Below are 15,202 nucleotides of genomic sequence, written 5' to 3' on the forward strand. Positions count from 1 at the left end.
TTAGCAACTAACTATCAAGCATTAAAACAATGCATCGTTAGTTGTTTAAGAAGCAGCCAGTACACAATTTCTAATACAACGAATGAGACCCACTTTCGACTTATCACCGTTGTCAATAAACGATCCCAATCATTTTATTCAATCCATCGAAAATGGACCAATTAGATTTTTTTTACCATGTTTAAAAAAGAGTTATTTTGATTGGGTTATTCTCAATATCGAATCGATATTAACGTGGAGATCGTTTAGTTTAAAAGGCCGTAAATCATCATTGATCTCGTTATACTAGAAACCCGTTCCCAAGTGTTGTATTTATGGTAGTGGACAATTAATATTTCCAACTCCTCTCTATCTTTCTATTTGATTAATTTCGTTGCAGGATGACATAGTATCCCTATCAGGATGATATAGTTTTCCCTGAGACTCGCCGAGCTCGTTGTCTTAAAACGCGTGCCATTGCTGATCCTGGCTTCCAGGAGTTGTAGTGGTGGGAGCTGGGCGGGAGTCCCAAAAAAAAAATGTTGTATGCTTGGTGCTTACTGGCAGACCCGGAGTCGACGAGCACGGGCACGAGCGGCCTCGCGCCCGGCATGTTCACGGGGTTGGACCGCGCCACGCCGCCCGCCTCCACCTCCACCGTCTCCGCCTCCGACAGCGACGAGTTCGACCTGCCGACAGACACCTCAGTTAGGAGCGGCCTGTAGAATATACAGGGCGTTGCGGAAATGAGCTATAAAATTGAAATCAATGTTAGTAAGGTAATTTCTAGCTTTTTGATCTAGATTAAAAGCAGCAATATGATATAAAATTTGATGATAAATTAAAATATAAATGGGACGTAGTCATCACAAAGAATAGTGAATAGCTAAACTTGTCAGTCGACTTTAGGATCTGAGACCAAAAATTTTACTCAAATTTGATTGTCAGTTAAAGGTCTTTTCACTTTGAACCCCCTTAACGCAACATGCTGTATAAATACAAAAGTGCATAAAACTGAAACCGTCCACTCACCCAGTGAGATTGTAAGTTTTGAAGACGAACTGCGGCCCCATCCAGAGCCGACGGTGCGGGCCCGCGTGCGTCACTATCTCTACTTGCGATAACCATCTTTCCTCTTCACTCATGCATATGTCCGCACACCTCTGTGAAAAAACAATTCGAAATCGAACATACAGGTTATATAAACCATAAATTAGTAAAACTTCTAAAATATGTTTTTTGTAAAAGTAATGTCTAATGCCGGAACCAAAGTTTCGGGAATATGCTTCATGGATGCTCTCACAAGTGTTATTGCGAACGCAGAACGTAGAAGGTTAGCTATCCATACCCTCAATTAATTAAGTTCCCCGTTTAAGACAAACTTCTTGGTTTGTTTCCTGAGGATCAAGGAAGCACAACGATGTAAGACGAGAAGAGAAGACGCCGTCAACACTCTCTCACTCGCGTCGCATAACCTTAGTTCCGTGAAAATGTGGACCCAGGGTAGGACACGCAGCAGATGGTCTCGAGGTAAAGTGTAGCAGTGAGTAGTTACCCGGCAGGTGAGCGGCTGCAGCAGCGGGTTGGAGGGCGGCAGCGGCGCCAGCAGGTCGGCCGCCGCCGCGGGGCGCTGCAGCGGCCACTGCGACACCGCCTCCACCTCCAGCTCGATCGCAGACTCGTCGCAGATCTTCTCCTTCGGGATACCTAACCAAACATACATTTCGATACATGCACCTAAGCAAAAATATGCTTGTTGGTACATAACACCAATATAATTTGACCCTGCTTTAGCATTCTGATAAAGTTGAGACAAGTTTTCGCGAACACTTTACACATCATGTTAACCACGCATAGAATTGAACTCTAGTACTGTAAGCAAAATAACTTACTAGACAGCGGCCTGGGATGCAGCAGCAGATGTAGCAGCGAGCCGTCGGCCGCCATGAGGTAGAGCGCGGCGACGGGCGCGGAGGGGGCGGGGCGGCGCGGCGCCCCTCCCACGCCCGCCACGCCCACGCCGCCCGCCACCACGCCCACGGGACCGAAGCGGGCACGCGCCAGCAAGGGCGCACTGCTGCCTTCCTCCGACCCAGATGATAGACGCTGACGACCTGTAACAAAATTATATTGTATTGATATTGTAAATAAATAAATATAACAATTAATTTTACAGCCAAAGAGGACAAACGTGAAATAATTTCTCGATAATATAAATTACAACTGCCTTTGAATTTTCCCAATGCCAAAGGAATTATGGGCACAATACCAAGCATAAGATAAAAGATAAAGCGATAAAGGCGGCCATCCTTCCGCCTTCAACAATAATAAAATCCACATAAATCTCTATTTTAAATTAGTTTCAAATAACTAAGTTCCTCTATTACCTGAGCTGTTTCTAGTGATGGTGTGCGTCGGCAAATTGGCCGTTGGACGTATCTGTGCCAGGGGAGTGCATGTAGTGGGCAGCGGATACGGCGGCAAGCGCGGGTTAGGGTACCACGCTCCATGAGAGAGGCCGTCACCAACCTGCAAGTCAGAAATGGTATTAGTGAAATTGTATACCTATTGAACCCAGTGTTATATAATTATATGCATATTAAACCCTTTTCCTGTTGCTGTAACTCCTGTAAACGACGTGGCACGAATTTTATAACAGCTAATGGGGAAGCTCGGCGAATCTCAGGGGCGAGTCTTTATTCCGCAACAAAATCACACAGAGAGATAGGGAATTGGAAATATGAACTGTCCACTTCCCAGCTTATAGCTATGCTAACCTAATTTCGGTCACAGCGGCCAATCTCAACAGAGATCAGCCAGGTACGCAGGAGATATTATAGTGCACAAGTGAGAGATGTAGTGCGACTCACGGGGCTGGCGGAGGCGCGCTTGTGCGCGGCGGCGTGGATGGGCAGGCCGGCGGAGCGGTGGAAGCGCGAGAGGCGGTTGACGACGCGCGGCTGCGAGTGCGTGCGCACGCCGGCCGGCCCGCCGTACGGACTCAACAGAGATCAGCCAGGTACGCAGGAGATATTATAGTGCACAAGTGAGAGATGTAGTGCGACTCACGGGGCTGGCGGAGGCGCGCTTGTGCGCGGCGGCGTGGATGGGCAGGCCGGCGGAGCGGTGGAAGCGCGAGAGGCGGTTGACGACGCGCGGCTGCGAGTGCGTGCGCACGCCGGCCGGCCCGCCGTACGGACTCACGGCGAACACGTGCGTCGTGCCGCGCAGCGTGCTCACCGCCGCCCAGCGCGCGTCGCCCGAGATCGCGATGTCCTGCGCAACAACACAACCAAATAATGTTCAGTCGACACTCTGGATCTACTCTATCATTTTCATCACATAAAAATATATATAAACGAAATCGCCCTAAGGGACCGTTCAAGTATTACGTAACGCAATTTTTGAAGATTTTTTTAACCCTCCACCTCCCCATGTAACGCGCCGCAACGTTTTCCTGTACTCCCCCGTACCCCGTACGCGCCCAGTTACGTAACTCTAAAACTAATTTTTTGTCTAATATTCACAATTATGACACGCGAAGTACCGGAAAGTCGCTAAAATACCTTTGTTATTGTTTTAAAATAAAAAAACCTATATTACACAACGCGTTGTACGAACCCCACGTCCCGCCCCTGTAACGCATCGTAACGTCTCTCCTCCAAATTACATTACGTAATACTTGAGCGACCCCTAATTGACTCTGATACAGTAGCCACTCTACCCCGCACCGCCAAATAATAAGTAATACTATTGTTTTCGTCACTTCCAAATTTGCTTTGCATACGAATTAGAGTTTTAATTGAGAATGAAAACAAATCTAACCATGAAGATTACAGTAAATGCCATTGGAATCTTTGTTATAATTTCTCTCCCGTAAATATTGTGTTTAAACATTGTAATCAATATTTAATAACGTTTAAATATTGTTTAAACACTACTTTCAAAACTTATTTATTTATTGTACAATTATACAAAACAAACGCAAACAGTTTTAAAGTTCATTATCGCTAGTAACGTGACTAAAAATAATAACATGTTTTGATATGCAAGGACTCTTATCTAACTCACCGATAAAAAAATATAACATTTAACCTTATCCTAAATAAAATTATGTATTATAATTATTATAAAATATGTCTAAAAGAGTATAAAATAATAAAATATTCCTCAACAAAAGCAATCCACTATAACTCCTTGCGACAAATTGATACATAACAATATATTTAATCGTCAGGGGAGGCCTATGTTCAGTAGTAAACTTCATGTGGCCAAGAATGATGTTTATGTTATACTAGCTTATGCCCACGACACCGTCCGCGTGAAAAAATAAATCACTATAAAAAGTAGCGTATGGCTCTCAGGAATCATATTCCAAATTCAAAATTGGTTTAGTAGTTCCCGAGATTAGCGCGTTCAAACAAACAAACTCTTCAACCTTATATATTAATATTGATTTACTAATCTTAATAATTTACTCAATAAACAAAAAATTCTACGCAAACTACAAACTAAAACCAGTTGTAACTCACCTGAACCTTCGCCGTAGTATCACCTCTGTGCAATATATAAAGATGGTGAACAGACGCGAGGCTCGGCCCGCAGGGGTGCGGGTTGATGCGGAACACGTGGAAGTCATGGCCGCGGCGGTCAGCTGTCACCAACAGCATGCCACTCGCGTCGAACTTCAGGGCAATGATCGCTTCCGAGTGCGCCACGAAGTGAGCTACGATTGGGTCGCATTGATCTTCGCTGTCTTGGCCCTCTTCGTCGTCTAAACCCTGAGGTAGGATAATTATGATAGTTTTGATGAACTATACAGTCAACTTTATTTCTTTTATTAATAAAAGTTTACAAATAATAAACTGGATTAAGTAAATACAAGGATCCAAAGTGAGATTTTTTTTTTTAATAATGTCCAGGATTTCAAAATTTCAGTAATCAGTTATATCTTGAATAGTAAGTAAAATTTATTTAATCACGGGAAAATCATTTACTTTTCTTTAATAATGCCTCTTGCCTACCTTTAGAAGAGATCTCACAAGCCAATGGGAGACAAAACCGATATCAAGTATCCTACCTCAATATCCAGCACGGTGACTATCCCAGGCTGCTGTATGTCCGCGTTGGGAGGCGAGGGCGACTGCGAGGTGCTTCTGCCTCCGGAGAGACTGTGCGCGACGCTCTCGCCCAGCCCACGTAGACCCTTGCTCAAGGACTTGGCCGCGTGGAGTACGGTCGCCGTGTAGCTGGTCACACCTTCCGCTACAAATGAGTTAACACATTTTGCCAATTAAATTTCGTCCTTAATATCATGGAAATATAACAAAAACTATTGTTTTCTTAATTTAAATTATGTGTCATAATACCATGTGCGAGAATGTCTTTGTTTTCATTCTTTGTCATTACTATATTTACGCAATATACGTAACCAAATATTAATTTAGTATATAAACATATTTTTATCTACGTCCAAACATGTGCACAAAAATACCAACCGGTTCTTATCAATGGCGGTTGTAAACATATAAAATGCGTAATATAGAAAATAAAAAATATGAATGAAATACATCGTTTCGCCAATAAAAAAACACAATTGCGTAATAGCAAAATATTCCTCGTGCGTATTCAAGGAATGTACTATATCATACGATTTTTTTATATTATTTGCATGAATAAACACGTTGTATATAAAAGTCAACAGTTAAGTTTTAAAAACAAAAAATTGTATAATTGTAAACTGTAGGTAGATATTGTAACTTTAACTTTCCGGGTGACAAACACCTTAGTCAACCACGTGACCATGAAGGCTGCAAAGTCTTCGAAACCTCGGGAGAAAGTTATAACATAAAAACCGTGATAAAATGTGAAAAATAGTCTAACATTTGCGTAATCATTATATATTAAAGAAGTTTATTTCTTAGTAATTTTGATCCCCGGTATAAGATTGAAGTTGAGCAGGTTGGTAGAAGTCGAATCCCTTCTGCAACACTCTTGAAAAAGTATGTTGCGGCATCCCACATTAGAGTGAGATAAAGGCAGATATAAGATCTCTTTATACTTCAAAAAATATATTTTTTTTATTTTTTGAAGCGTTATAAACTTATCTTACTTCTTACTAATATTATTAATGCGAAAGTTTGTCAAAATGTTTGGACGTTTGGATATATGTTCGAAGTAAACGCAGAAACAACTGTACGGATTTGGACGAAATTCGGCATACAGATAGACCGTTCCCTAAATTAATACATAGGGTGCGTTTTATTCCGGTAATTAGCTCCCTTGAAGAAAAATAGGGTTATTTAATCAGATTATGAAATAGAGGGCGCTGGCATCTTGCAGATGGCGCTTTAATCGCTATAGAGTTTTAAGGACTTATCACACGGGCGAAGCCGCATGCAACATCTAGTATCAACATAATTACCGCTCAAATCCTACACAAAGGCCTAAAGCCCCACGTACAGATTACAACAAGTTTAGTCATGCACGGACGATTTTGCAACAACAATGATATGCAGCGAGCAGCGAGTACCATAAGGTCATCATTAAATAAGTCAATAGCCGTTTATTAACAAAGAGAGATAAATGTTTACATACCAGTGAAAACTATAACTTCCTTATTGGATATGTTATTTTTACTTTTTTCTGAATTATAAATGTGCTACTTTTAAGAAAATGCAGCTTCGATTCGTATAATTTGTTAGGTAAAGTTACGATTAAGTATTGATTGTCAATTTTACCTAGAAATGTTAGTAGCACATCAATACCAAGATTGTAGAAATCTTTCATCGCAATTCCACACCATAACAAAGAGCATTTATAACATACAATAGGAGGCCCTATCAACACCACACATTCGTAATTCTAATGCGATCTTAGACAAGTCTTAAAAAAACATACAAGAATTATTATTTCGATGGCTCCCACGCGTTTCGTCGTATCAATAAGTATGATTTTACAGGGAACCTGTTTTAATAGACATTATTGTTTTATATAATATGTTTAAAACATTTTAAATATGTTTTTCAATTATTGACCATTTTTATGGCTCCTTACTTCAAAAGGAGACTCACTTTGTTGTTGTAGAATCACTTTGTTGTCCGTCTGTCAAGACCTTTTTCCTCAGGAATGCCTATAGGCTTTCACGTTGAAATTTATATATCACAAACTCTGTTCTCTTTCAAAAATCGAACAAAGGATCAAACTCGTAATTCATCGCGAACAAAATGTTTGATCGTCTATGTCGCATATTTTCACATATTTTGAGTTTTCACAAGAATATTAAATCTATAGTTATAATTCTCGTTGACCTAGAATCATGAAATTTAGCAAGAAGCAATGTATGCACATGTAAAGGAAAAAAACAAAAAAACCGAAAAATATATTATACTTTAATAACAAAAAAAAAATATACTTATTTTACGGAATTCTCGGTGCATGAGTCACCACTTGCTTGTCCGTGTTTTTAACAACGTATATAGATGAAACATGTTTATAATATTTACCAAAACAATAATATTTATTAAAACGGGTCCCCTTGTAAAATCAAACTATTTGATTTACGACCTAATGCTTGGGAAGCATCGATTTTCAAACAAACATACTGTGTAGTGTTTATCTAAAATAAAGGTCTGTAACAATTTCAAGAAAAGGATATGCTGATTTTTTAGGGATAAAATATTTATTTATCTACTTAATTTCAGAAAAATCAATTTTTTGAGAGTTTCACAATCAAAGCTAATAACGTCTCGAAACAAACAAGATTCTTTGCTGCTTCATAGATCATACTCTTCCTTTCAAAATATTCCCTACATTTGTTAATCGATCAGATACTAACTTATCTGATTATCAGAATATCTGACGTGAATGTCTCACCGTCTCGTCCATGGCCTTTACGTAACATAATAAAACTGTAAACATATGTTCGTACATTTTCCCTAACAGCACAAACAAAGACGTAATTCCGAATGTAGGTCAATAGCAATACTCGTATGTATAATCTGTTATACAATTAAACTTCACAACCGCATTATTACGGTTGCGGTTTGTGGTGTCACAGACATAATCCAATGGTAACCATAAGATGAGTGGTAGGTTGGCCGATTATGAATTACTATCTTTTGCTCGCGGCTTCGCCCACGTGAAAGAGTTTTCTTGAATAATTTGTTTTTTAGACATACGTGATATGTGCAGTTCTGTTATGACCAAATTACACAAAATCATTATAAATTGTAGCCTATGTGTTATTCTGATGTATATGCAATATTACTGTAAAGTTTCATCCATATCCGTTCAGTAGTTTTTTTTTTCGTGAAAGAGGAACGAACATACATACATCCATACATCCATCCTCACAAACTTTCGCATTTATAGTATTAGTAGGAAGCAGGATAATAGCAGGTAGACCAAAATAATCCTCGATAACATATGACATCATGAAGGACGTCTTTCAAATAGTTGAAAAAGCTACTTATACACGCAAAGTTCCTGACAATTGGCTCAGTAAACTGAAATATGAACTCTAAGTGGTATTGCATAGGGTCTAAATCCAGCATTATACTGACTATAAAATGCTGATAGACAATTGAAGTATGAAAATTCATACATGTTTATATTAACTAAGTATATCGCTTATCAAAAATCTATTGTATGTGATGACGTTACGATTGTATTTCCAATAAACTTTGAAACAAAATAGTTTCATCTTATTGCGACATATGAAACAGTTATGACTTGTGAGTCACTAAACTGCGTCTTAATGTGGGCAATACGCATTTTTATTGTTTTAAGGAAAACTTTTCCATAAGGATATTATTGCGTTGACACCAAAATCTTTATTTGTTCTCTTTTGGTGTGGCAAAATGTCTACTCTAAGCCTAATGATAAATACATTACAATCCATTTTGGTCTTTATTTGCATCTTCCCTCGTTGTTCGACTTTATAAATGTATATCGCTCGATGGCGGTCTTTATTACAGTCTGGTATTATGCGTCCAAATACACTAACTGATTCTGGAACGGGACTTACCACAATGGACCACTACAGCAGTATTACTCATGTGTGCACTGTAGAGTGGTCCCCGTCATATAAATAAGGTCCCTTTCAGAGTGCAATACTTTAAAAAAATAACTCAAGTAACAGTATTCTGTGACTCAAGTGCACCTCGCAAGTGGTTACCAGTTAACAAGGTTTTAACCGACTTCAAAAAAGGAAGAAGTTCTTAATTCAACGTGCATTTTTTTATGTTCGTTACCTGAGAACTCAGCCATTTTACTTAACTTTATATTCAGTAATTTTTAGAAAGAAATAAAACACACTTATTTGTCACAACTTACAACAAATACGACGTACACTCCTAACGACAATCTAAAATAAAAAGCTAAAAAAATAGAATAAAAAAGAGATGAAGGAGCCTGCACGCCACGTCGTCGCTGTGACATGTAGGTGACCACTCAGCAAAAAACTATTTTTAAGGCCTTAATAATACTACAATCGCAAGTTGATACGATTAAAAAAAACATTCACCATGACCTTCCAAGAAACCGACTCCGTTATACATCAAACACAAAGCTTACCTTCGCACCCGCCACTGCTTCTCTTAGACTGGTTGAGCTTCTTATCAGCATATGCCAACCAGCGGTCCCCCAAGGTCAGAGGGTTGGTGGGGAACTGCCCCTGAGGGGACAGGGGCACGGATAGCAAGTGGTCACAGCCATACGGTCTTCCAGAGTGGCTGCGTCGAAGACTGCGAACCGTTCCGAGAAGGAGACTACCACGGAACGCTTATTAGCTAACACGTCTAAGATGGGGTTCTTGAATTTAATGCTTTTTACCTGTTAACAATAGAGTATATTATTTAATTATTTCACTTTACTTGTTGATAATCTATTACGTACAAAATGAACTTTATCAGCTATGTAATAAAATTAATATTATTTTAGAATTTGTCAGCATTAATTTACTGGTGATGTGTCTCTTGTATGCGAGGGGCCTGTTCCGGTTTGAGAGGCATTGTAGCCAGTAATTACTATATTATGGGATTAACATCTTATATCTCAGGGTAAGGATCAATCAGACAAATATACATTTTCATTCCATTATTTTATAGATGGTAGGCTAATGGCATTATCTGACATAAATCCAAATACGGGGCAAGTCACGTACTAAGTTTGACGAACGGAAAGTTTCAATATAAAACTTTGAAAAAATACAATCGATAAATTCTGTAGGTACAACTCAGTTACATTTTTATTATTTTTTAACATGTTATGTCTATAAAACATCGTGCCACGCTAAACGACCTGCATGATAAACTGGTTGTACACTAAAGTAAACAAAAAGATAACGACGCGCCCTTACATATTAAAACAACTTCGACAGTGTTTTATAGATCATGCTGTTCTTTTTTTTGTTAGTCACTAGTAGTTTTTACAACTTCACTGGATGGACCTTTTAGCTAAAGGTCAGAGCTTCATTCGAGGTCACCTCTAGGATATTTACTTTTTTCTCGGTGAAAACGCTTTAAGATCTTCGTCAGTCCGAGGAGCTGAGGCGGGTATGTCGGGGTTTCCGACCTACTATGCACACCGGTATATAGACTAAAACCCCGCCGTAGCTTTCGTCAACACATTAAAGACGACTCCGGGGTACCATAAGAGACACCATGAGATAATAATCCCAGATCGCTACTGCCAATAAACTGTACACAGTCCGTCGCTAAGTAGGATGTAACTAGCACCCAGAAACAGTAGCGAGTACTGCACCTTAGAACATTCCATTTCAGGGTCACTTTTGGCGAACATACAGCCATAAGTATGACCCTGATGGACCCATTCGTAGCCTTTTACGACAGGCAGGATTGACTTTGGTGCCCCACATCCCACAGGACTAAAGGATTCTTGTCTTGGATTAATTTTCGAAATGAACAGCCGATAATCGACTGTCTATCAATAGTAACCAGCACCCTAGATAATTACAAAACTGCTTAGCATTGAATCGAGTTCGCCATTCCGAGACTAACAACTATCATAAAGCCTAGTAATGAAACTGGCTATAATGTTCATACGAAAATAGTATTTATACACTATGGCTAGGCTGAAGAAAGTCAACGCGGTGGCCTCTATCCAAGCCGACCTAATTAAACTAGAAAATATGTTTTTAACGTTTAATATCGCGTGTCAGTTTAGCAACTTTTTTACCTGTAGATCTACTCTGTCACTTTAACGTTCATCCATACGATGCTGCGTATGATTAATGATCTTTTATGAAGAAATCCGTGTAATATACATTAAAATATAAACTAAAATGACACTTAGTGCATTCTTGCAATTCAGGTACTTTTTGTTTTATAGACACAGCAATACGTCATGTTTTACTTGACAGCTAGGTTTTTAAAAAAGTGGTATACTAGCTACCGACTGCCGGTGGCATAGTTGTATTACGGCCGACTGCAGTGCTGAGGTCTCGGGTTCGATCCCCGGGTCGGGCAGTGATATTGGGTTTTTCTACTCAGTATCAGGCAGTAGTTTGGAATTTGCGCCCTATATGGTGACAGATTCACCTACTGCCCCACCGTGGGACGAAAATGAGTGGCATCAGTTGCGCCTCTGCCTACCCATTCACGTGTATGTATGTCTTTGTCGTATATTAAAATTAATAATTAACCGAATAAAGACATATACAAGTTTGAAATATTTTTATACCTATAATTTAAAATAAACGCAAAATCTAATTTAATTGTCTATTTAATACATTATGTATATTGGATTTGGCTTTATGACTGCCTTTGAATTGCTTCTGAAATAATTAATAAAAATATAATAAAACAAATACAGATCGATGAAGAATGTTAACTACATTTCTGGCTTTTTGAATATCGACAAATATTTTCGATATCAAATCTACTGACAAGTTAAAAGTTTGTCATAGTATCGATACATAATATAAAAATATACTACAATGATTTTTACATAACTATTCGTATCATTCGTTTTCCTCACAACATCGAGATATCATAACGTAGTTCCTATGCGACGTAGCACGTGCAAGCTAATCCAGCCGCTGACCCGAGCGACTGACACCCGAGACCATATCATCAGTCTGGCTGATAAACTACAGTGGGCAAATATTCGACAACTATGACGTCATATGCACTACATAGTAGTTGAGTTGCTTTCTGGGGAGTTGGTGGACACAGAGTAAAAAGGCCGACATAATTCCGGACAATCGTAGTCTTATTGGAGGAAATTATAGCAGGTAATTTTAACATTGCATTAATAATCAATATTTAAGAAGTAAACTCACCTGCTCACCACCTCGAATAGATATAAAACTGAGCGAGCAGAATGTAGGTCCAGGACTGGCGGAGTCACACAAGGCGATGAGGGGCCTTTTCGACGCGAAGCAGTCGCCGTGCTGCGGAGTTGGCAGTATACGGAGCACCCTCACTGTGCCTTGTCGCCATGACAACACCTCCTGAGCCTCGCCGGAGGGCGGGATCAGCCACACCTGCACCCCGGACCCGTAGCCCAGGATGAGAAGGAGGGGGGATATGTCATTATCACTGTCCCCTTCTGGCGTGGGCTCGTTTATATCGGCGGTTTCGAACCTGTTAAATTTAATTTGTTTTAAATGTACATATTAATATCTCAAAATAAATATAAAATACAAAAAAGGCCATAATTATAAAAGACTTATTAGGCATTGTTGTGTCAGTAAATTCAGCATCTAAATATTTCAGACTAAATCCAGTTTGGCCAAATTCCATCTGGCCACTCAATCCTAAACATCAAAAGCTGTCATTCTTTACAAAACTCACCGCGCCCACTGTATAACATCCTTAGGGTCTACAGAAGAGGAAGAGGACAGAGTGACATCGTTGATGAACCCGGAGACGGCGTCGATGATGCTGCGGTCACTGGGCGGTCGCGACGGCACCGTGAGCGGCCCGCCCGAGCGCACGTGTCGCGGCGACTCCGCAGACATCTTGTGCTATAGTCGTCTGCAGGTATTGCGTTGTTTAAACAAAAATAATTGATTAAGATGAATTTAGAGTTAAGATGATTTAGAAAAACTTGTACAAGTTGAAATATCTAGTAAATTAAGCATGGTTGTGGAAATTTTACAAAATATAAATGCCTTATCAGGACCTCAGCCAGGACATTTTCATGTAGACTTACTGTATTAATTATATAGAAGACTAAGATTTTTTACCGGCCTTTTGTTTATTTTCATCGGCATATTTAGAAGAGGTTTCCTAGTCCAGGTATGGATGGATGTTTGGTCAAAACACTACTACCTACATTTTAATGTAAGCTTATGAATGAAATAAAACAGTACAAATCCCACAATAGGATATAGTAAGAGGAAATCTACAAATTCTACACAAAAAATCTTGATGGTATGTGAACAGCCATAATACTCAATATTAAACTATTTAAAAAAGAGCTTTATCGGCTGCTTTGACATCTAAAATATAATGATCATTAAATAAATTGAATTGTACATTTTCTTCTTGTCAATAATAATAAAAAAGTTTATGATTACTGTAATTCTCAATATATTACTTTTATTCTAAACAAATATTTTCGATTTAAAGCAATAATTCAACCTACTCTAGGCTAGCTTGCATGCCCAACGCCTGAGCCTTCTCAATAATACAGGGGTCTGATCTCAGGGGTGGTATAATTATGTATGCACTGTACACCCATAAATACATAGATTTTAAATTTACAACAATATACAATACTGTCCCACTGGACTAAACAAATGTACTATATTTTTTATTAACCTATTGTTTGTATGAGTCTATTATTAAGATTATTTCCATACCACAACTTTGTAATGTTAAATAATAGAGTTTAATGCCAAGTCTTATTAATATTAAGCTTGTGAAGATGTTTGGATACAATTTGGAAATATACACAGAAACCTCTGACCCTTACACGAGACTTAATACATGCGAGGAAATATTTGTGTGTTATGCCTCCGCCTAACCCTGACAAAGGAAAAGGTTTGATGTATGTCTGTCTAACTGTATCTAGATAAAGTTTAGTACACACAGATCATATCATAAAATTATAGACTTTTTATTTGGGAAAAGTACTCAGCAAGAGTTTTATTCAGAGAATGGATTTTCAAGGTAAAAGCCACAAGCAACAACTTTTAAGTTATAAATTATGACACTACAGAACACTGTATGTGCCAACTCCAAGACACATGACATAATTTTGTGTCCTAACACAAAATCATGTCATTGTTCATCATTTTATTCATCTTGAGCATTGTAAATTCAAGAAATGATTTTTTAGTTACAGAATTTTATACAATTTATTTACTCTATAAAAGAATAATAGTTTTTTTTTTTATTTTACTACCTATGAACAACTGAGTAGTAATGTACCTTTGCCTTTTAACTAATATTTTAATACTGCCACTTATATTTAAGAACCTACTTAATGTGTTATGGCAGTAGGTATATAAAAAATATTTTATAATAACCCACTGTGTATGTATCCACAGTCATTTCTATTTATAAAAGTCAAAACAATAACATCTTAAGCTAATTAAGGTCATTATCATCTATAAAAAATAATGTATTTTTTCCATGGTCATTACATTTGAACATAAGTAAATACAATGATAAATGTTTCTAGAAACATTTTAATCACTGTTTTTGTTGGTGTATTTTTCTTCGAATTATACTAACAGTCGATATAATAAACAATTAATTTTAACACAAGGAAACGAAACAAAATAAAAAGAATTTGAAAATGGAACTCGAAAAACTTACATCAATATTTATGCTTTGGCAAATGTACAGATTACATAATTTAGAAACAAAACAATGTCAACCTAATGAATATTCAACGTCCGCATCAGAAACTGGAAAATATGTTTATATTTTGGGAAACAGCTGGTAATACCGCACAAATGTCTAACTACACACAGCAAACATGAAAAGGGACCGAGGACAAAGGAAATCGATGCAACTACTCTTCACCGTAATGTGTTACTATATAACAACTATGAATATTATATAACTACATAAATTACGACGGAAAATTAAAACTTACCTTGTTTACGAAAACAATTCTCATTTTAAATCCATTTTCACGTAAAATGCAATTGCGTCGTTTACTGGCAGTCGAAAACAATGACGTCACACAAATAAAAAACAAAACCTACACAGGCATAACTCACTCGCGCTCTCAACTAATTGTT

General features: G+C 38.2%; 1 protein-coding gene across 1 annotated transcript; it reads right to left on the minus strand.

Moving 5' to 3' along the window:
* Positions 1-382: 382 nt before the first annotated feature.
* On the minus strand, positions 383-15,202 carry LOC115451150 (breast carcinoma-amplified sequence 3 homolog). Its single transcript, XM_037446566.1, is given in 13 exon segments — positions 383-668; positions 1,012-1,142; positions 1,535-1,686; positions 1,872-2,093; positions 2,367-2,508; positions 3,049-3,255; positions 4,512-4,760; positions 5,060-5,244; positions 9,556-9,642; positions 9,645-9,813; positions 12,284-12,587; positions 12,798-12,980; positions 15,055-15,202. Coding segments are annotated over 12 exon segments (2,286 nt in total). The 5' UTR covers positions 12,965-12,980; positions 15,055-15,202; the 3' UTR covers positions 383-397.

The sequence above is a fragment of the Manduca sexta genome, unplaced genomic scaffold (assembly GCF_014839805.1).
Source record: "Manduca sexta isolate Smith_Timp_Sample1 unplaced genomic scaffold, JHU_Msex_v1.0 HiC_scaffold_3198, whole genome shotgun sequence".
Taxonomy (NCBI): domain Eukaryota; kingdom Metazoa; phylum Arthropoda; class Insecta; order Lepidoptera; family Sphingidae; genus Manduca; species Manduca sexta.